Here is a 22,110-nt window from a genome sequence, read left to right as displayed (position 1 = left end):
CCCATTTAGGGCAGAGCATACCCAGAATGCTATGAACCTCTACAAACTGGGCTGGCATTGGAGCTCAGGACAGACAAGTAATCCTCTACAGATAATTAGCAAAGAAAAATGCCTCTAATCTCTTTGTTAGTCCAGTTGTGGGTTTTGATCTAATAATAAACTAAACCTTAAACCCCCCCACCCTCTTACATTTTAATTTAGCCTGCACTGGGATCCTGTAATCTGTAATATTTTTAGCTGGGCTGTTTTGGTTTATGTGTGTGCTGCACACACATACATGGTCTGAAACACCTCTGTCCTCTGCCTGTGCAAGTGCTGCATAAATACAAGAACTTGGGCCATCATTTATGAAAGCTTTTCAGTGGGGGCATGATTGACTTCACACACATGCTCAGGTGTCGTTGAGTGGTGTCACCTGTCCCTGTGCTGTCCTTACCCAAAGGCTGTAGCTCTGCAACCCTCTGACACAGCCTGGCTCTCCTGGAATTTGGTGGGGGTTTAGCCAATGTTTTGCACATTTGTGCACTGTGGAAAGAGGCTGGGTGAGGAACTGTGGGCTCACAGAGGACACTGTGGCTGTGTGTGACTGGGACCATCTAGTTCAGCCCCCTGCAATGAGCAGGGACATCTTCAGGTAGGTCAGGCTGCTCAGAGCACTGTCCAACCTGCCCTTGAACGTTTCCAGGGATGGGACATCCACCTCCTCTCTGGGCAACCTGGGCCAGAGTTTCACCACCCTATCTGTAAAAACCTTCCTCCTCTTCTTCTGCTCCATGCCCTCCCAACTCCCGTGCTCATCCTTCTTCATCCCTCCAAACCCTTGTGGCTTCTGTGGCTGAAGACTGTTCTGTTCCGTTCCCAAAGGACTCGGCGAGAAATGAACGGACAGATCCAGTTTCCGCGCCGTTATTTGTGGCTGCGAATTCCGTCTGGAGCAGAGAGTCCCGGCGGGCTCTGACGCCGTGCCGGTGCCGGTGCCGGTGCCGGTGCCGGGCGGGGCTCACGGCCCCGGGCCGAGCGGGCTTCCCGTGGTCGCCATGGGAACGGCGGCGGGCGGGGCGCGGGCGGCTCCGCTCAACTTCGGCGGAGCGGCGGCGGCGAGAGGCGCTGCCCGGCTGGGCACGGCGGTGAGGAAGAGGAGCGGGAGGAGCTGGGGACACCGCCGGCGGCGCGGAGGGGACCGCTGTCTTTGCAGGGGAGAGCCCGGGGCTGCGTGTCCCCGTTCCCCGGGCATCGCCCGGCCCCAGCGGCTCCAGGCGCGGCCGCCTCCGCCGGGACAGCCCCGGGGCGCCGAGCCGGGGGCACGGCCGGGAGCGACGGGACCGAACCCCCTGCAGCTGCAGAAAGTCCCGGGGCCCTCAAGTGCCTGCATTTCTTCAAAGGGCCGGCTCAGCTGCGGGGTAGAAAACGCCACAAAGTTTTCGTGTTTTGGAGGGACTTTCAAACGGGTGCCGAAGCCTGGCTGAGCCGAGAGGTGCCGGCTCGTTCCGGGAGGCTGTGTGGAGGCAGCGGAGCGAGCCCTAATCGCTCAAAGGCACTGCCGTAAGCCCAGCTGTTCTATCTCGTCACCAGGGCTAATCCATGCCCCAGTGTGGGTTTAAGCCTGCCGTGCCAGTTTAGAGGGCTTGACTTCAAGCCTCGTCCTCCTCCCGGTACCTCTCCTGTCGCCCCGAGTCCGCCCGTCCGCCCGAGCAGCGGGAGCGCTGGTGCCAAAGGTGAGGCGGGATGGGTGGGCAGGGAAGGGCAGGGAAGGGGCCCGGGGCGCTCCGCAGCTCTCCCAGGCTGGGCTCGGGCACGGCTGCCTGCATCATGGATAAGCGCTGGGTAACTGGTTATGTAAGGACAGGCAATCGAGGAGTAAAGCATGGTTTATGCTGCCTTGTGTTTATGCCATATTTAAAATCTCTCTGATTAGACACCTGCCCTACTAAGTGTCTGCAGTGTGGAAGTTCAGTGGTTTTCACCCCCAGTGAGGTACCACGAAGGCTGGTCAGACAACTTCTGAGTTATGGCAGTGTAACTAAGGATAGAACACGCTGTACATCTCCTGGTGCTGATACATTAACTAAAACCCATGTGAGGACAGTGCTGTTCATGGTCTCTGTGCCCGCAGGTGGGACATGCAGCTATTCCAGGGTGGAAAGCATGAGCTTCCCCAGAGCTCTGCCAATGCTGTGGGTATCTCGATAAAGACAGGCTTCAGTTTTCAAGCTGTAAATTTAGCATTCTTCTTTTGGTTGCTAATTTTAGAACAGTGTATATTTTTAAGTAGCTCCTGTCACAATGATCAAACTTTGACACTGGTCCTAGTATTCTGCAGTACATAGAAAACTCTGCAGTCAGAGTGGGACTTCGAGGACCTTTGGTCAATATTCTTTCTGGTACATACCATAACTAAAGTTCAGTCCTGAACAGAAATGCACTGGTGTCTGTTAAACTGCTTTCTCACCTGTGCTGCAATGAATAACTCCTGTTTTCCCAGAAGAATCAGTCCTCAATCTGGATGGAGAATGCACATCTCGCCTGCCCATTTTCACAGCACTTGTCTGGTCTTCACCACAATAGATGAATTAAAAAAAACTTCAGAGGACCTGACAACAGGTGGAATATCCTTTGGGTCAGAGTTTCAATCTCTTTATATAACTCTGTGTATGAGTATCTGCAGTGGATGACAGTATTAGAAACTCCAATCTGTGACATTACTACCCCTTTAATAACATTGTGTGGTTAGTAGTAGAACAGAGAATGATGAGCTGGGGATCTCTCAGATTTTTAATTCTGAAAACCTTTTGTATTGGAGCCTTCTGTCAGATGCTATTGCAGCTTTATTGCAGAACACTTTTTTTTTTTTCTGGTGGTTTGAATTATTTTAATAACAGAAAAGCTCTGGGTCTGTGCTACCTTCTGAACTCTCATTTACACAGCTGAATGAATGGTGAAGAACACTTTATATCTCTCTGTCCTGACTGGAAACCTGGCTTTTTAGTCTGCAGAGATCAAAGCAAGGTATAGAATTGAAGGTGTGTTTGATCCACCATGGCAAGATCTGAGCAATATATAGGAGTTTCAATAACAAATCAGTCAAACAGAGCAATTCATTGCGCTTTAACTTCCTGTCTTCTGTAGGTGTAGGTAACAGGTTAGTGTAAGTTGTATGACAGAGTGCTTTTATGGTTGCTAGTAGAAACATTGTTTCAAGCATGTGTGAGAAACTGGCATGAAAATAGTCCTGTTTTTCAACAAAGTGAACTCATTTGCTTTGATAAGTAGACAAACTGCAAAATACTGCGCTGCTTCATCAGTAGATTTGAGTGGAACCCACCCTTTTGCTCCTGCAGATAACACAGAGATTATCTTCTGTAGAGAGTGCCAGGCATTAGGAGAGCTCCAAGCTATTGGGCCCTTCCTTCACTCTTTAAGACTGGATTTTCATCTGAAGTTAATCAACAGAACTCTCATTTATTTCAACGAGGCAAATCTGTTTTACTTTTATGCAGCTTTGCTGTAGATCATGAAGCTGTACCTGTTCGATGAGCTACCTTTTCTCATGGTGTTTTGGTTAGTGACTGAAAAACATCTTTCTCATTCATTCCTGAACTTGGGGCCCAGTTTGCTCTGAACTCTTGTTTCTTTACTCCTCTTGCAATCAAAATGCAGATGTAAAATGAGTCAGATACACTTGTTTTCTAGAAGATTGAAACTCTAAGAATGTATTACAAACTACACAAATGCTGGGGAGATAAATACTTTTAGTGCATTCTCAATTTTAAGGGCTTTAATTGAAAAAAAAATCTTGTGAGGACCACCAGCTGTAGAAAATGTGATATATTCATGTATATCCTCACTGTTGTGGTATTTCCAGAAGGCCACTCAACTTTCCTTTGATAGAAATAGTACCACTTTTGTTTCTTCTCTGTCCTGCAGCACCTTTGGTTTGCTCCGAGTGCCCTTCTATCACGTTTACCTAGCGGTGATTTTTAGTCATGCACCTTCACTAAAGGCTTAAGTGACTTGCAGCTCTCTGTGGCAACGACAGCAGATAAAGAGCCAGTCCCTTTCTCTAGTGCTGACAGTGCCAAGCCTGCTGGAGAAAAGCGACTACAGAAAAGGGGAGCATGCTGACCAGCAGCGCGGCTGTCACGCTTTTTTGGGAGCGCTTGTCGCGCCGGAGCAGCAGCAGGAGCTGGCAGCAGGTCAAAAGGGGCAGCATGCTGACCAGCAGCGCGGCTGTCACGCTTTTTTGGGAGCGCTTGTCGCGCCGGAGCAGCGCTGGGCAGCAGCAGGAGCTGGCAGCAGGTTGGACCGAGCGCAGCCGTGCTGGGCACAGACAGCATTGCCTGGCATGCAAGGGCCTGCTGGGTGCCACGGAGCCTGTCACAGCTGGCTTCGCTCCTGGACACCGCTGTGAGGCTGTCCTTAAGCACCTGCAACCACGGAGATTTGACAATAAGGTTGCATTTAAAGCATTCACTTCATCCCCTGTGCTTCTGTTATTCAAAGCTCCTTGCTACTTGTAACAGGGTCATGTACCTGGAAACGTGTTAACCACTGTGATTTTCAATTTTTTTAGTCCAGAAATAGCTCGTGTCCATCACAACAGGGGAATCAGTGTGCTTACAAAGCAAAACACAGGTTTTCCACTGTGTTCTGTAAGCAGACCCCTGAATGTCCTCCAGAGTTCTCTCCCTTTATTCTGCAGGTCAGAATGAGGAATGCTTGTGTTAATATCATTATATTTGCTGTGTTAATATCATGATATTTGCATTGCTTTTAAATTTCTTGATTGACAAGCTCTGCCTACTGCTTTTTCAGCATTAATTCCCTCGTAGCATCTCAGGCTGAGGTTATAATAATTTCCACTGAAATTACGATCACGTGGCAAGTAGGTGTAAACACCTTAGCCTTCCATGTCACTGAACAAGAAAGGAGATTCCAGACACACTGGAAGTAGAGTTGTTTGGGCCCTGGTAAGGTACAATTCTTTGTTTGGAGAGAATAATGGCAACTAACTTAAAAAAACCCCACAGAATATCCCGAGTTGGAAAGGACGGACAAGGATCATTGAAGTTTAGCTCCTGTACCTGCACAGGATCCTGAAGTGTCACACCATGCTCCCAAGAGAGTAGTACAAATGGTTCTTCAATTCTGTCAGGCTTGGTGCTGTGACCAGTTCCCTGGGGAACTGTTCCAGTGCCCTAACACCCTCTGAGTGAAGAACCTTTTCCCGATATTCAACCTAAACCTCCCCCGACACACCTTCAGGCCATTCCCTCAGGCACCACAGAGCCCAGATCAGTGCCTGCCCCTCTGCTTCTCCTTGTGAGAAAGGTGTAGACTGCAGTGAGGTCTCCCTCAGTTTCCTGTTCTCCAGGCTGAACAAACCAGAAAGTGGTGGAGAACAGAAAACAGGGATTCTTTTACAAAGCTACAGTGGACTATAAAAATAAAATTGAGAAGGTGTTGGCAGCAGTTTCTTAGTTAGATGTTTCTAAGATTCTTTGGAACAAAATTAAAATATCTTCATCATAAGAGAAATACATTTTGAGGTTCATCTTTGATGCTGTTGCTACTTCATGCAGATAGAGCCAGCAGCATAGCCATGACCATAATTTGTGCCTGAGCAGCTGGTTAAACATTGCATCAGTGAGCACAGAATTCAGAGATGGGTGTAGCCAAACCTATTTCAATCTACCCATGAGTTGCAGTCCAGGCAGGTACTTGATACCTTTTTGGTATCTGAAGGACACTGGACTTTCCTGGACAATGTAATCCAAATCTTACTAAGGAGGTAAATAATTTAAACCAAATTTTAATGTGCTCTGCAATTTGACATTATTTCTTTTCCCCATGACTGTCTTCTAAAAAGTACAATTATGGGGACAATTTGGAGATTGGACCCACTTTGGAAATAAATTTCCTTGTTTGTTACTGTGTGATCTGGCATGTGTGGAAAAAGGCTAAGTGGGTATCTTGCATGAGCAAATTCTGCTCTCTGACTGTAGCTATAAGGAACTACCACCCACAAGAAGGGAGGGAAGGCATTTCCCAGCTCCTCAGCCCAGTTTGTTGGCATGCTTTGACTGGATGATGATGGATTTCTTGGAAATCTGTCTACAGCTGAGTGACAGCCTTTCTATTGACATCACTGGATTATGGATTAGGCTTCTATTTTATAACCCCTTTAAGGCTTCTCCTTCTGCTCCTACACAATCACCACACCCCTAAGGCTCTTTAGAGTCACACGGGGTTGTCAGCAGCACTCCTGGACTGTGAAAGCAAAGGCAAACCACAGGAGACTTGTCCAACAGAGGACATACCTTTATAGAGAGTCCTATTCCACTCTAATTTTTTTTTTCAAAATGCACATTTCCCACCCTCTGCATACTCCTCTCCTATCCTGGAGGGCACTACAAGCTGGGGACCAGGAGAAGGATCAATGGAAAGGAATTTTTTATTCTCAGAAGTTGATTTTCTATACCCTGAACTGGTCCTGCTGATTGACTCATGGTTTAAGACTGTAACAAGTCTTAGCAAGTGGTGATGCAGCCTGCGAGAGCCTGAAGGAGATTGTGTCTGTCAGGTTGTATGAGCAGCCTCCAGCTGGCCAAAGACCAGCCAGAGAGCAGGCCAAGGGAACAGACTCCCTTTGCTGGTAAAAGGGCTAGGAAGGGCTGAAACCCTGTCTGAAGAAGGTGAAAAAACAAATGAGGCATGGGAATGTTGATATTTCTGATATCAATATGATATCAGAATATGTTGATATTTCTGATGATTCTTTGGTGCATTCTTTGGAACACGAGGAAATCACATGGGGAAACGTGGAAGAAGGTAAATATATGGAAGATGAGGTGATATTGTTCAGAACATGCCCCGAGAAAAGAATGGAGAAAGCTGCAAAGTACATGAGAATAAAAACACAGGAATTGCTGACAGGGTAGAGAACAGTGGAAGAGTTTTGAAGAAAGGCAAAACTAAGAGGAAACATTTACATGAAAAACTTTCAGTGAGACTTAGTAAAAATTACTAAAATTTGAAGCAACCCCTCAGAGACTGTGAGGGAGAGGGGGGGGGGGTATTCCAGACTTTAGCATAGCTAAGGTAACTGTATGCTTAAAACTCTGTGAGGTGGTTGGTCAGACTTGCAATCAGCAGTGTGAGAGGAAGGCTTGTCTTCTAGACAAAGGTCTAGGGTCAATGACACCGAAGTCTCAAACCCCAGGTCTGGAACTTACATAAACCCCTCAGAAATTTTGGTTGACTAACACTAGAATAGTTAATCAACTGGATTGTGTCACCCAGGATAGCCTCTTAGAAGGAATTAGAAAATGGACTAATTGGGCAACAGAAAGATCTGTATTCAGCTGGGGCAATGTCTTTTTAAAAATAATTTTAATGTGAATGCTTGCAAAGTGTAAATTTGTCCTTTTCCCCAGTAAGAAGGTCAGGCTGTAACTTTTGCCTTTCTTTAGTTGTCCACATCTTGCCAACAGTCCTCTGAGCTTTTCCACATGGGAAAGCCATTTTGAGTCAGTTAATGATTAGCCTGCCTGTGAACTTTAAATTAAAACCAGCAGCCACAATTAATGGAGCCCACAGTATCTTCTGCAGGCTGCTAAGAGCAGTAGTGGGAAGAGTGGTGGCTTGTTGAGCCTGCTAAATAGACATGGCCAGTTGCCAGCTCTCAGAAAGAGGAGATGATGGATGAGAGAAGGGGAAGGAAACAATCTCATACAAACAGGACTCCCTTAAGAGCAGCCAGCACAAGCTGCCAGTGTGCATGGAATGCTTGCATGGGATTTTCCTTCATTTGAAAACAGGCCATTTCAACTGCAGTGAGGTGCTTTCCTTCCTTTGTGGTCTTCTCATCTGGAAGCAGACTTATGGCAGTCAAGTGAAAGCTCCATTTGGGCTCAGAGGTATCCATGTTCCCACACCAAAACAAATTCTGCCTTTTACCTGAGCTTTCTGAAAGCTCTGGGACTGGGCAAGGCTCAGGTTTAGCAGGCCTTGGTATCAGCAGACAAGATATCCAAAATATTTTTCTGTTTATTCTCTGTAATACTAGTGCTAGGTAAAATGGTTCTCATGCAGAATGCCTTGCTTTGAGGGAGACCTGTGGAACTAAAAACCATAAATGCAGCAAGAACAGCCCAGGATCACGCAAAATCCAAGTCTCCTTGCTCTCTTTCCCAGTCTGACCACTAAATTCCCTTCTTGCTCCTCTTCTAATAAAACAGCTGGTGAGCTAGGAATAGCTGGAAGGGCATTCCTCAGCTTCACAGTTGTAGTGCTTTATACTGATTTATCCCTAATGCCAGTGAAGTCAGCAGAGTTAAACCAATGTGAAACCAGGTCATAGCCAGAATTAAAATACAGAAGGGCATGTTCACCTTCATCAGATAAAGGCACAAATAGCAATAATAATAGCACCTGTAGCAGCTTACAAAAACTACTGTCATCACAGAAGCTGAAAAGAAACAGAAGACTAAATTATTTACAACAGCTTGTGGCCTGTTTCGCCCCTCACTTTTGTTAGGGATACACAAGGGGTGATCAGACCAAGGAAAAGGTCTTCATGCTTAATGATGTGTGATGGTGGGTGGAGCCACCATGTAGCAGGATCCAGGTACCTGTTGGAGTGGCAGGATCAGCCTTGAAGCTGCCAGTGCATCAGTTCCAGCCTGAGGCTGTTCCTGAGCCTCGGCCCAGACACCAGAGCTCTGCGTGCTGCTGTGGGAGCTGCTGCCTGCAGTCACCCTGGCAATGGACACCACGGGAAGGACTGGCTGCTCCTCCTCCTCCAGAGCACAGGGATGAGGCTGCTGGCTGTGGCTGTGTCACAAGGATAATCACAGCTGATGCTCGGGCACGGGCAGTCACTGCAGCCATCTCTCCTGTACAAGCCCTGCAAGCCAGCCCAGGCGTTCCTGTTTGCAGAACAGGAGAAGACCTGTGGCCTCACACTCTGAGGTAGCTGCATCTGTGACCTGGGGAAACTTTTATGTCTGCCTTCTGAAGAAACTGGTATTGCTTTCTGGGAGAGGTAGGATACAGGAGTAGATAAACCAGTCCTTTGATGCAGTTTGGAAAACTTCCTAATTCTAGAAAAGTCTAAGCATTAGAGCCTGAAATAATTTCAGATGTGCGACACTGTACAGACTGTCCAGGTTTTTGGAGCACTTTCCTTTAATGGTGTGGTTTATTTACGTGGTATGAACACTTGGAAAGTGAACAGGCTTCTTTAAGACAAGTGAATGATGCATGGAAGCATCTTTTCCTTGCAGTCACAGCAGAATCCAATTGATCATTTCTCATCCAGGGAGTCTGGGAGCCTATGGCTCTCAGCTGTAGTGGGAGTACTGTGTAGTTATGAGTTTTTGGTGATTTTTATTGTCATTAAAGGCCCTAGCCCCCAAAGTGGAAGCTTAAATGAAAAGCATATTTTTCTCAGTTTCATGTCTGTCTGTGTCCCAGTAGTGAGGATTTGCTCAGGCCTGCAGAATCAGACTCTTTAATCCTTTGCCCTCATGTTCACTTTTGACGCCATGTCCTGCCTGGGCTGCTGCCAGGAGCAGCCTTTCTGTAATCCCAGCTGCAATCATTATTTGTGCCACCCCTGCTCCCCAGGGGCTAATGGAAGGGAGCAACAAGGCACGTAAGTGCACTGTGTGAAGAAACAGATGCTGTTTTTCTCCTGTTCAGCTCCCTAGTGCCTGTTTTGGATTCCATTGTGTTTAAATACAAGTACAATAGGTAATAAATTTGTTCCATGCATTGTCCTCCTGAAGGGACAACACAAAGGGATTGGCTGGGTGGGGAGTTAATTCCGTCTTTTTCTGAGCTGATTGATGCAATTTGTTCTGTCTGCTGAGTGCTGGGTAACTCCCCAGCAGTAGAAACCTCTCACTTAGAAGTAATAACAGTTTAAACCTTGGTATGCTTCCACGTCCCTCTCAGAGCAGCCTCAGTTCCATTGGCACTGGGGGTGGTGCTGGAGGAGTGCTCCTGCAGCAAAACAAATAATTGGACTTCAGCTTGTGGAAGGTGGTGTAGCCTCTGCTGCATGCAGCAACACACGTGTAAATAATGGTTAAAGCTCTGTCTGGGCTTGTAGCTCAGGCTCCTGTGAGCGCTGCCCAGCCAGGGCTGAGTTCTGCTGCTGAGGTTACAGCATCACACAGAGCAGCAAACCTACCCAGGTGTGTTTGGTTTGTGTGGCAAGGTTTTGGCAGTGATGGGGGCTGCAGCAGTGGCTCCTGGGGGATGCTGCCAGAAACTTCCCCCATGTCTGACAAAGCAAATGCCAGATGCCTCCAACAAGGACCCACTGCTGGCCAAGGTGGGATATCTACCTCTGGGATAACAGGTCTAAAAAGAGGAGAAAACAAAAGAGCAATAGCTGCTGGGAGACAGAAGTGAGGCTATGGGAGAGCAACAGCACTAAATTCTGCAAGGTGAGTGCAGAAGGAGGGGCAGGAGGTGCCTCAGACAGTGGAGCAGGGATCCCCCTGCAGCCCATGGCGAAGGCCATGCTGAGGCAGCTGTGTCCCTGCAGCCATGGAGGTTCAAGGGGATGCAGAGATCCACCTCCAGCCCATGTCCAAAAGAGATTGTGACCCCATGGAACACCACAATGGAAGAGGTTCCTGGCAGGACCTCCTGGAGAGAGGAGCCCATGCTGGAGCAGGTTTGCTGGCAGGACTGGTGACACCCTGGGGAACCCACACTGGGCAGCCTGTTCCTGAAGGACTGCACTCCCTGTGAGAGATCCAGGCAGGAGCAGTTCATGAGGAACTGTAGCCCATGGGAAGGACTGACACTGGAGAAGTCCACAGAGGACTGTCCTCATGGGAGGGACCCCACACTGGAGCAAAGGAAGGATGTGAGGAGTCCTGCCCCAGAGAAGGAAGGAGCTGCAGAAACAATATGTAGTGAACTGACCACAACCCCAATTCCCTATCCCCCTGTACTGATGAGGTAGAGAATTTGGGAGTAAAGCAGAGCCCTGGAAGAAAAGAGTGGGGGAAGGTGTTTAAAGATTTGGTTTTATTTCTCATTATCTAACTGTGATTTGATGAGTAATAAACTAATATATGCAAGTTGGGTCTATTTTGCACCTGACAGTAATTGCTGAGTGATGTCTCTGTCCTTATCTCAAACCATGAGCCTTTCAATACATTTTCTGTCTCTTGTCCAGCTGGGGAAGGGAGTGATAGAACAGCTTTGGTGGGCACTTAGTGGGCATCAGCTTCAACCCACCACACCAGGTCACTTAATCCTGCCTCCCCTCTAAGGATCTCCTGGCTAGAATGCAGCTCCCAGCAATCCCTTGACTCTGTGCATTGAGTTTTTACAGGCAGGGTTGCTGCAAGGTCGTGCCCTCCCATGAGGGTTCAGCCAGGCGAGCCCAAGCCCTGTGTGTGGGCAGGAGAATGCTTCCCCAGCCCAGCCTGGAGGAAGCAAGGCATCCTTGTAAGCTGACTTAAGGTGTCAGGACTGTGACTCATGTTAATTACATGCTGAGAGGAAACTGAGGGAGACAGTGCCTCTTCACCCTCTGTCTCACCTCTGAGCAAGCTGGCTGCTACAAGTGAGATTTCTCAAGGTGCCCAGCACCAGTTATTTCCAAGTGGTTATCCAGCAGCAATCTGAACAACAGAATGGAGGGGTGTGGGGGGAAGAGCGTTCTCAGCTGAGGTGTGTTGATGGTGGCACTGTTCTTGTTCCCTTCCTCTCTACCCCTCCCAGCAAAGACACACAGAGCATTATGTCATTGGCATCCTGGTTCAGGTGGAATGAGCCCCCAAACCGCATTTCCCAGAGGAACCCCACAGAAATGGTGGTGGAAACGCTCATGATGGAGCTGAGCTGGCAGATCAAGCAGGCAGAGAAGCAGCAGCGCGAGCGGGAGAACGAATACCGCAAGATCAAGACCGGGGTGGACTACGGCTGGCTGGTCAGCTACCCAAAGCAGAGCTACGACATCAGCCCCGGAGAACGGCTGCAGCTGGAGGACATGTGCACCAAAATACATCCTTCCTACTGTGGGCCTGTCATACTCAGGTACAGTAAAAAACGGGGTGATAAAGACCTTTCTTTTACCCTTTTTCTCTTTATGATGTCTGAGGAGAGAGTGAGAGTTGCTAGGACCAACAGAACCAAAACTCAGCATCCTGTGTCATGAGTCATGCTGTGAAGGGAAATCTAATGTTTTAAGTTAAACACATAATTTCCTCCAAGAAGTTACAGAATGCTAATGCTACAGAATGCTTCCCTCTGACACTGGCTTGAGTGCTTTCTGCTCCTGACCAGCCAGAGCAGCGTTACCTTGCCTGATGAACAGGTACCATCTCAGTATTGTGATGGCTTTTTTTTGCTTCAGACTTTAGAATCATAGAGAAACTGAGGTTTAAAGGGACCTGTAGAGGGATGTACTTCCACTTCCTACTTGGAGTAGGGCCACTTTCAAAGTTAGATCAGGTTGCTTAGGGCCTTGTCCTGTCCACCGTTGAATATCTCTGAGGGCAGCGGTTCCACAGCCTCTGAACAACCTCCTTTGGTGTTTTCCCTCTCACTGGAGCCTTCATTCCTGGATTTAAGCTGCCAGCAGGTCTATTGAGGCACTTGTCCCCAGTGTCCAAACTAGCCTAAAAGTGCTATTATTTTTTTCAGCCTGTGAGCCAGGTATTCCCAGAGAATGTCTCCCTTCCCTACCCTCCCTCTTCACTCTAGATATGGAGTCATGGAATGCAGGTGAGGATGAGTTGGTTTGAACAGCCAAGTGGTGCTTCTGACTTCTGCAGTGTAGATGTACACACAGCCTCTCTTGCTGCTGAGCCTTTCAAGTGCTACACTTAGGATTGCTGCCTGCCAGCCAAGTGACCTCCTGTGAAAATGCCTTTAGAAATTGATCTAAGCCTGCTGTAGCATCCAGACTGGAAGGGAAGGGTGTGGCTCTTTTCCTTTTGGGATGGCTGTTCTAAGATAAATTCTTGCACTTGGCACAGTGAAGGCAAACTTGGCAAAGTGAGGAACGGTGACTCTGCAGTGCACCTTAGCCAAAGCAAAGTTGTGAAATGGGCCTTTATAATCAACTTCCCCTGTTCCAACATGTTCTTCAGTTGGGATTAGAATGAGCACAGTCCTTGCAGGGCATGTACAAGAGGGCTCTCAGCACCCTGCAGTCCCTCAGTGCATATGCTGGCTCATGTTTTCTCTTGAACAAATGAATCTATGGCCTCTGAGTTGCAGCTGTAAAAGTGCTGGAAATAGCTGGTCCTCTGTCCTAGAGTGGGTGTAGCCAGGAAATAATGCCAAAATCACCTCTCCAGCCCTCATCTTCCCTGGGGCTGAACCTTGGAAGCAACCTCACTCATAGAGCCTTGGCTCCTGCAAAGGTTGCCATGATGGCAGAATTTGGGATCATTCAGTGACCAAGATCTCTCCAGTGAAAATTTGCCGGGAACAGCACCTGTTTTGTGATTGTATAACTCCAAGCTGTGCTGTAAACAAGCCACTTGGGATTCAGAGCTATCTTTACCATCCCCAGGGCCACTGAGCAAGGCCAGTCTGGCTAACAGGATATTTCCATGACAGCAGGCTTCGGTTGCTGGAGCAGAGAGGCCCCAGGGTTCATCCTCTTCAGGAAAGTATTAAGCTGAGCCATATACAACTTGCTGCTCTGCTATTATTATTTTTTAAAATTGATACAGATCATGCAAGATGTATGATTTCAGTGCAGCTTGTAATGGTTGTTCACTGTTGTTCAGCATACTGATGGCAGTAGATAAATGTACTCAACAACGTTGGGGTGGACTCAGTGTGGGCATGATTGAGAAAGGCTAAAACCATCCTCTTATAACTTCTCTTACAAATAGGGTGCTGTCATAAATTGTATTACACTATGATTCGAGAAGTGGCATGTTTTACAGAGCTTGCATGGTTAGCAGGCCCCACTAAAAAAAACCTGGGGATTTCATAACCTTTGTTGGTTCAATTCTGTGACTGAGAAGGGGCTCTCACAGGCACAGAAATGTGGAACTGGATTTGTGTCAGAGGTCTGGCTGATCTGATGAGCAGTCACAGAGTGGCCACTAGCATCAGTGCAAGGAAAAGAGCAAAGGACAAGGAAGCAAATCCAACAGTAGGGACAATTACACCTCATATATAACATGCAACTTACTGTGCCTTGTAACTGGGATGCTTTTGGAGCCACAAGTAGATAGCCACTTCTATCCATAATTGGCTGGTGTGGCTTTTTCTTTCAGTTGTTTAGGTTCTGGGAGCTTTTTTCCTTTTGAACACATGTAAATTTATAGCATTTTGGCACTCTGTGGCACAGTTCCACTCCTGAACTACAACTCTGCTACAAAAAACTGTGTTTTGCTTGTCTTAAGCTAATGTGTCCTAGTTTTATTCAATAATCCTTTCATCTTGTGTTGGAAATGTTAAGAGTTGACCCCTCTTCTTTTCTACCTTCCAACTGAGAGCTCTGTTATTCCATGGAATTTTCACTGCTGGTGAGGAAACAAAAAGAATGGGGCTTGCCATGTTAGGAGGTGAAAATATACAGGAGCAAGAAAGGAGAAAAAGAAAGAGCCTGCAATTTAAAAGAAAGACAGCCAAAATTGGATACATTCTCTTTTGAGAAAGTGAGATAAAATGGAGATATTAGTAACTTCCCCAAAATTCCACGAGATGAGTATAATAGGAATGCAATGAAACCTCCACATTTCCAGTGAAGTACTTTAATAATAAGATCATTGCACTGCTGATGTTTTCTCTCAAGTACTCTGTGACTTCCTAATATGTAGCAGCTTTTAGAAAAATCTTCCACCAAAAAAAAAGTTTGTGAGTTTGCATTGGGAAATTAAAATGCAGTGTGTACCCTACTGAAGTCCTTGATTCTGACTGAAATAGTAAGCTTGATCCTTTCCCTTCCATTTTAGATATTTGAAGAGCTGAGGTCCTTTTTGAAGTCCTTTTTGCACTCGACAAGCACATAATTCTTAAATAACACAAGTAGCAGGCATCTTGCAAGACTGCAGAGTTTGTTTTGTTTGTGTCATGCAAGGTCTCCTGCTCTGAGTTCAGAGTCAAAGCCAGAACAAAACATTTTTATATGAGTTGTCAGAGATGTCACTTTGTTCTCTAAAGGTCTAAATGATTATCCAAATTGTCCTTTTCTGTGGGTATGGGCTCATTTACTGAGAGGCAAAGTTTCTCCAAATTTATTTCTTTAAATGTCGAGGAGGCTGGAAAGGAGCACTTCACAAATGAACAGGGTTATTTTCAGATCCAGATTGCCTATTTTGTATTTTGAGTCAATCGAAATTTCTCTTCAAGGCTCTTGGAATTCTGGAAAGATTCAAATACACTGCAAATAGCATCAGATATCTGGAGACTCTGATTCACCTCATGCAAATAAAGCCATTGCATTCAGGAGTAACTTAGCTTTAGGTTACTGGGTTAGAGATCGCTGTTTATTTAAAATTAAATCCTGGAGCCAGCTGAAGGAAATGACAGTGAGTTTGGTGAGGCCTGTAGTACCTGACTGCCATGGTTAAACTGAACAAGTAGAATAGTATGTTAAAAATAAAAAATGCTAGATTTATCCCATCTTTACTCAGAGCTTTAACCCTAGTCAGAGCTAGTTAAAGTCTGTTTAATTTCTTTCAGTTTCAGCAAAAGTGAAACAGTTGGTTTCTGTCCTCCTGTGCCCAGTGGGAAACAAAAAACTCCCTAGTATGGAAATGTAAACCTGCATTTTGATGATCTGAGTTGTCAATATCACAGACTAAGGACTGTAATTTTATAAGGATTGTGTATAGCTGAAGTGGCCTTCCTAGTAAGACTTAATTCAAGACAAATGACTAAAATCAGAAATGGATTTATGTACAAGCTTAAGTTTAAGGTGATGTGACATGAGTGTTGCAATTAGTGTGAATGCTGTAGTTCTTTGGGAGTCAAGGAGCCTTTTCTAGCAAAGCTGTTCGAGCGTTACCCTATAACCAGAATTACTGCTCAAAATATAGATTCAGGAGTCAGCAGCTAATTATTAGCACTGAGCAGCCCCACATTTTCTTTGAATGACTAAATCTACTTAGAGCTCCCCGTTCAGACGGGCATTCAGGAATACCCTGAACTATAAGCACATTGTTTAAGTCCATGGACTTTCATTGGATTTAACAGGTCTTTAAAGTTCAGGCTGTACTTAGGGAACCTGCTGTACAGGGGACCTACAGAATAACTCAGGCAGGTGACAGTGCTTTAAAAAGCAGTGACAGTATGAGCCAAGCACGGCCTGATTCTTGAAATCTGACAGCCCCATAAAGCAATGAAAGGGTCACAGCTTAAAGGACAAATTTGTTTGAACTGTGATTCAAACACTGCCTGGACTGGGGAATGTGCTCATCCCTGTGCATGCCTCTTCATCCTCCCCAGATCTGTGCTGGTTCGGGGTGAGTTTTTGTCACGTCTCAGACTGTGTGATGTGCACGATGTATTCCAGGAGAGCTGCCAGCAGTTCCATAGCTTGAACCACAAGTAAGATAGAGATGTCTGCTTTTGTGATGAGTAAGGAAACCCTGTTGAGGTGGTTCTGGACATGGTTGTGCAGTTGCCTAGTTTGAAACTATCCCATGCAAAAGTGTAAGGGTGTTAACCTGTGATAGAAGACAGATGAGCCTTGTGCAATTTTGTGTTCTTGACCTCACTGAGCAGCTTTGTGTGGAGTTTGTTTCCCAAGATACAAGGCCATACTACCTGATTCCAGTGGTTTTCTGGTTTTATATATTGGCTTTTCTGTGCAGAGAGCAGACTGCTGGAGCATCCAGCACATCAGCTGGTGTTCACTGATACCTGGGGAAGATGGTTTTGGTTATGTGTAGGTGCCTGCAGCAAAAGCATCTTTTTTTTCTGATACACAGACTTGTTTAGCTGGAGCTCAGCCCTGATAACCTGTCCAGCTTTTCTGTTGAGAAATATTTGTGGTGTGCACTCCTTTAGGACTTCATGAGCTTGTCCCTTACACAAACGTGCTGGTATTGAAGTTAGGTGGGCATTAATAAAAGGGTGAAGTTAGTTCATCCTGTTAGGGGAGAGAAAAGGATTCCCTTTCCCTTCCCCATCAGAATCAGGGTGGCTTTCCATTGTGTGACTGGCAGACAGTCTTTTGGATTGTTTTCTCTTTGTTTCTTAGACCTGGTCAAATCCTTACAAAATCCTTAGTTTTGGTGCTGGTCCTGAAAAGTAAGAGTTTCTCTTTGTTTCTTAGACCTGGTCAAATCCTTATGAAGTAGTTTTGGTGCTGCTCCTGAAAAGTAAGACGTAAATCTTAACAGCAGAGTTGACAAAACTAAGCTAAGAAGAGTGCAAACAGGCAGATAGCTGTGCAGGTGGAAAGCTACCCTGATTTCAGAAAACTATTTCAGCTGGATTTTTTGGGAGCCTTATCAGCAACCCAATGCAGGTGGAAAGCTACCCTGATTTCAGAAAACTGTTTCAGCTGGATTGGTTGGGAGCCTTATCAGCAACCCAGGCCATTAGCATTAGAGCTCTCTGCTCAGGGGGTTTATTTGCTGTCATATCATCCATTTCCCCTCTTGCATCCAGAGCCAGGCACTGGCCCAATAATAGCCTGATACAACCTGCTCCCTGCTCTGGACCAACAATCCAGCAGTATGACACACAGCCTCTGAAAGTGGAGGCAGTGATCAGGCCTTTTGGGTGCACAACTGCCAATACAAAAGAGGAAGATCTAAATTAATATATATATATATATAAATGATAGCACCTCTCTTTAAAACACACATTGAGATAAAATAATGGAATGTCTCATTTTAGTTCACCTCTGCAATAGAAATCCTTTGAGGCTGCTTTCCCTGGTATAATAATAGGAATGTTGTGAAGACTTGAGTTTCTATGGACTCACCTGTCTATGCTTCAAATAGGATAAAGGGAAAAATATATTTATTGTGAAAACTGTATTTTGGGCTCTTTGATAACGCAACTGAAGTGCCTCCTCAAAAGGCAGAAAGGAAGTTTGCAATGTTCAACAAATCCCAGTTCCTGCTGTTGTCCACTAACCCTCAGCAAGGGATCATCTCTTTCCCTTCCAGGCTCTGCACAATTCAGTTTGGCAGCCAGTACTTAAATATCAGCATGAACTACAGCACCTCAGAGGCTTTTTGCACCCAAACGTTCAAAGTTTTGAGGTTTTTGGTGAGGGGGCAGAGGAGGGAGATTGAAAGCGATAGAAACAGTTAAGGAACATTTTGGTGACTTTGGAAGGGCTTGTGTCAAACTGCTCTGGCTTGACACTGGAAGGGATTGGTGCTTCTGCTGACACCGAGTTCCCTCAGCGAGCAATGCTGGTGTCCCCACAGCTGTACCTGTAGCTGCCAGTACTTGCTGGGAGAGAAATATCTGGGATACAGCAGGGTGTCAAGATGTGTGGCCAATTTCAGGCCTCCACAGTCGGAGTCAAAATACATAAACATACAAAGTCTTTCTGGTTTCTCTTTGGCTTGCTTTCTGTCCTTATTATCTTGGGTATCCTTTGGCACACCATTAAGCAATGCAATTCCACATGTGCTAAACTCCTTACATTCCTGGGGCTTTTCAAAAACCCAAGAGGCAATATCTTATTCTGTCAGCTTCTGCTGTATTGGGCTCATTTAAGTACAGTCCTACTGTTTTCCATCCTTGTTCAGTTCTGTTGGAGGAAAATATCGAAATGCTTACCTTACACACTTTAGCTTCCCTGCAGTACAAATACCTGGATTTTAGTGAAGTACTAGTTTAGCTCTGTGTCTGCTTGCAGGTGTAATTTTACCTTAAGAACTGATTATTTACTAGAAGAGCAGCCATATTACCATCTGTCACAAATGTGTACTATTACAGAACAATCAGAATACCTATGTGACCAGAGTGTGAGCCATGGGAGTGGATCCCACAGTCTCCAGGCTGGGCACAATTCACCCAACAAGGTGTCAGGAATGGCATGATCTCTTTGTTGCCCAGCCTGTGGCCCATTCAGTGGCTTCAAGAAAACTATTCTGCCCTTCATCTTATCTTCCTCGCCTGCAAAATAAACAGTGGTGATTCTTCACTTCCTTGGTATTAAGCTAGGTTAAAAAAATTCAAAAAAACTCTGTTTTGAGCTATTTGCTGAGAAGGCACTGAAGTAATTCAGAGTTATCTAATTAGATACAGCATTGTGCTGCCAACCAAGATGTTTTCAGCTGAGCCAGTCCGTTATGTTACAGAAATTCATAGGAAGATGAAACACCATGGAAAGTTAAATATTGAAAGACTACCAAACAAAGTGACTGGATTTTCCTTTGTCTAGAGGCCATTGGGTAATGCTATCAGGAACAAGAATGGAAAACAGGGGAAATCACGTGGGGCTTTCCCTGATCTACCTTGAGCTTCTGGTGAGCTGCAGTTCAGGGACTATCTCGAGCAATGATGTGCATTTGGACAATCATGTTTAATGAGCAGTGATGGGGACATTTTCCACAAACTTGTCTAATAATTTTGTTTCTTAAGCTATTGACAGCATTGAGCTCTGGTTTAATAGGTGGTGTGTGAAAAGAGCACTTCCTTGTGTTTCAAACTCGCCTTCTAGCTTTGTTTGGTTCTCCCTATTATTTCTTATGCTTATAAGAAACAGTGATTCATCTCTTCCTTACATTCCCTGGCTTGCTTGTCATTTTAGATATGCCCAAGGTCATATCTTCATGGCCCCTCCTTGTTGTTCCCTTCTGTCCAGGGAGTCCCATTTAGCAGGAAAGTGCAAGTTCCAAGCCTAGAACAGCGATTTGGCAGCAATCCGTAATTTGATGTTTTTAATCAAAGCTGTGCCCTGACTGTGCTTCCAGGTTCAGGCAAGTTGTTGCGGAGTACGAACCAGAAGCGCAGGAAGTATCCCGGCTCTTCCGCTCCGTCCTGCAGGAAGCTGCTGAGAAGATCAAAGAGGAGGAAGAGGCCAAGAAGCTTGCAAGGCAATGGAACACAAAGAACAGAACCAGCCTCTCCTTAACAACATTTAAATCTCGGTCCAGGATTTCCCCATTCATCAGTGACATCAAGACCATCTCAGAGGATGTGGAACGGGGCACCCAGCCCAACAGGAGGGTTTGGAGCATGCCAGAATTTCGGAACACCAAGGATTTCTGACTCTATACTAAATAAGGTTTTTAGACACTGATCTTTCAAAAGTCCAGTTAACCCTTTTTTAACTCTACTGTTTCTTCTTTTTTCCATCTCTTTTCCTGCCTGTCTCTGTCTTGGAAGCTGTGTCCGTAGTAACCGCTGCAGATGCCTGCAGTCTGTGACACCATTTATTACCAAACATGGTAGCTTTTCCTTTAACTCAGTAGCTATCCAGTAACCTTAAGGACAAGGCTCACTTACTATCTCGTTTTTATTACTGCTTTCTTGTGGAAAATGAATTAGTTTTGCTATGTCTGTTTTCTCCCTTTCCCCTCCAGCCTGGATGTAGTTATCTATAAAAACGTTTGGCTCAAGCTACTGAGAGCTGCTGGCTCCTCCAATCTTGCTGAAAGCAAGACAGCCACCTAAATGAGTGAGGCTTGCAGGATCAGGCTTGTGAGCTAAAGCTAGTATCTGATTTGGAACTGAACTTCCTTTTCCAACTAATAGCCTTCCTCAGTGCTACAACAAACTTCACAGGTAACCTCAGCACTGCTCTTGATCCGCTTTTTTGCTGACAGTTCACAATCCAACCTGAGTAGAAACAGGCCCAAGCTTTTTGAGATTAAAGACCAATCATGTTCCACAACCACCAGTTTATGCATGTTCAAGTTTCTTGGGTACTTTCTCTTTTGTGCAGGCAGAACCCCCAGAACTTTGCACCTGCAGAGTAGATAGAAATTTATCAACCTGCTGTGTAGATACGCAGGTGGATACCTCAGTGCTGTGTCAAGTGCTGCTCTGGGGCCTCAGTGCTCTGTGCTGCTGAGAAATGCTCCACCCTACACCCCAGAAATAAATCAGAAATCACCCTGCTCTGCAGAAATTAATATTTATGGCCAAGCCTGAAAGAGGGCTGAAGTAGAGTGGCCATGTAAAGGGAAGGGTGAAGGGACTAAGCATTCATCTCCAGCGATCTCTGTACAGTGGCAACAGTTGAGATCATGTGAACTTTTTGCTGCTGTGAGTGACTGAAGTGCTCTGGCAGATGAAGGTTCTTCTGAGACCTTGAAGAGACAGGAAAATGCCACTAAGGAAAAGCTGCTAAGGCCCTAACGCAGCATCAGCAGGGAGAGCTTGCACCAGCAAAGGGAACAGCAGGGCACACTGTGAAAGTCGAGTGTCCTGCAGAGAACCCAAGGGCTAGGATGCTTTGTGGTGACCAACGGGAGATGGGGAACGAAGAGAGGGATTTGCTTGGATGACTGGCTTTTGGGGAATCATCTTAGTGGGGTATAGCCTCCTGGAGGACCCTGTAGCTTTGTTGTTCTTTTGTCCGTTTCCAGCTATTTTTCCCTGGGGATCTTTGCAACAGCATGTGGGTTCTACAGCCAAGATTAAAACCCTCTGAAGCTGTGCCAGCTCTGGGAAGAATTCCAGTACATTAAATCTATCCTAGACTAGAAATGTGCAGCTTCTTCCAGAGATGGAGGAAGGCATCATAAAACAAAGGTCGAGATCAACCCCATAAGAGCTCTCTGAGACTGGGATTCTGACTCTTCCTCTCTCCCCTCTGGGCTATGTAAGATTGAAGATAAGGCTTTCTTAGTAGCACCAGGCTGCAGTTTCTATCCCTTGGTAAACGTTGCTCCCAGCAACCCTGCTAGGGAGAGAAAGCAGCTCACTTTTAATAAAAAAGTCAGGGCTTCCAAATACAGCATCCAGTTTGAGACAGGCTATTCCAAGTTTAGGTCAATGAGGGAGAGTTTAAAGCCTTCTGACAATCAGCTTAGTATTTTTCAGCCAGATGTCCTTGTGAAGTAACGTGACTGCATATGTGAAGTAAAAACCAAGGCTAGACATACTTAGCATAACCTTAGCTGTCTAGAAGATGTAGGATCTCTAGCAAGGGGTCACCACAATTTGCAGAAACAATTCTTGTTTGGAAAAGAG

General features: G+C 45.9%; 1 protein-coding gene across 1 annotated transcript; it reads left to right on the top strand.

The window, feature by feature from the left end:
* Nucleotides 1-1,576: 1,576 nt before the first annotated feature.
* Nucleotides 1,577-20,806, top strand: RD3 (RD3 regulator of GUCY2D). The gene is made up of 3 exons (XM_039697734.1): nt 1,577-1,715; nt 11,749-12,063; nt 19,884-20,806. The coding sequence occupies exons 2-3, from the start codon at nt 11,768-11,770 to the stop codon at nt 20,179-20,181; spliced, it is 594 nt and encodes a 197-aa protein (XP_039553668.1). The 5' UTR covers nt 1,577-1,715; nt 11,749-11,767; the 3' UTR covers nt 20,182-20,806.
* The last annotated feature ends 1,304 nt before the right edge of the window (nt 20,807-22,110 follow it).

This window comes from Passer montanus, unplaced genomic scaffold (assembly GCF_014805655.1).
Source record: "Passer montanus isolate IOZ18808 unplaced genomic scaffold, ASM1480565v1 scaffold12, whole genome shotgun sequence".
In the NCBI taxonomy this organism is placed as follows: Eukaryota; Metazoa; Chordata; class Aves; order Passeriformes; family Passeridae; genus Passer; species Passer montanus.
The sequence above is the reverse complement of the archived record's forward strand: the minus strand, read 5'-3'. Positions and strand labels throughout refer to the sequence as shown.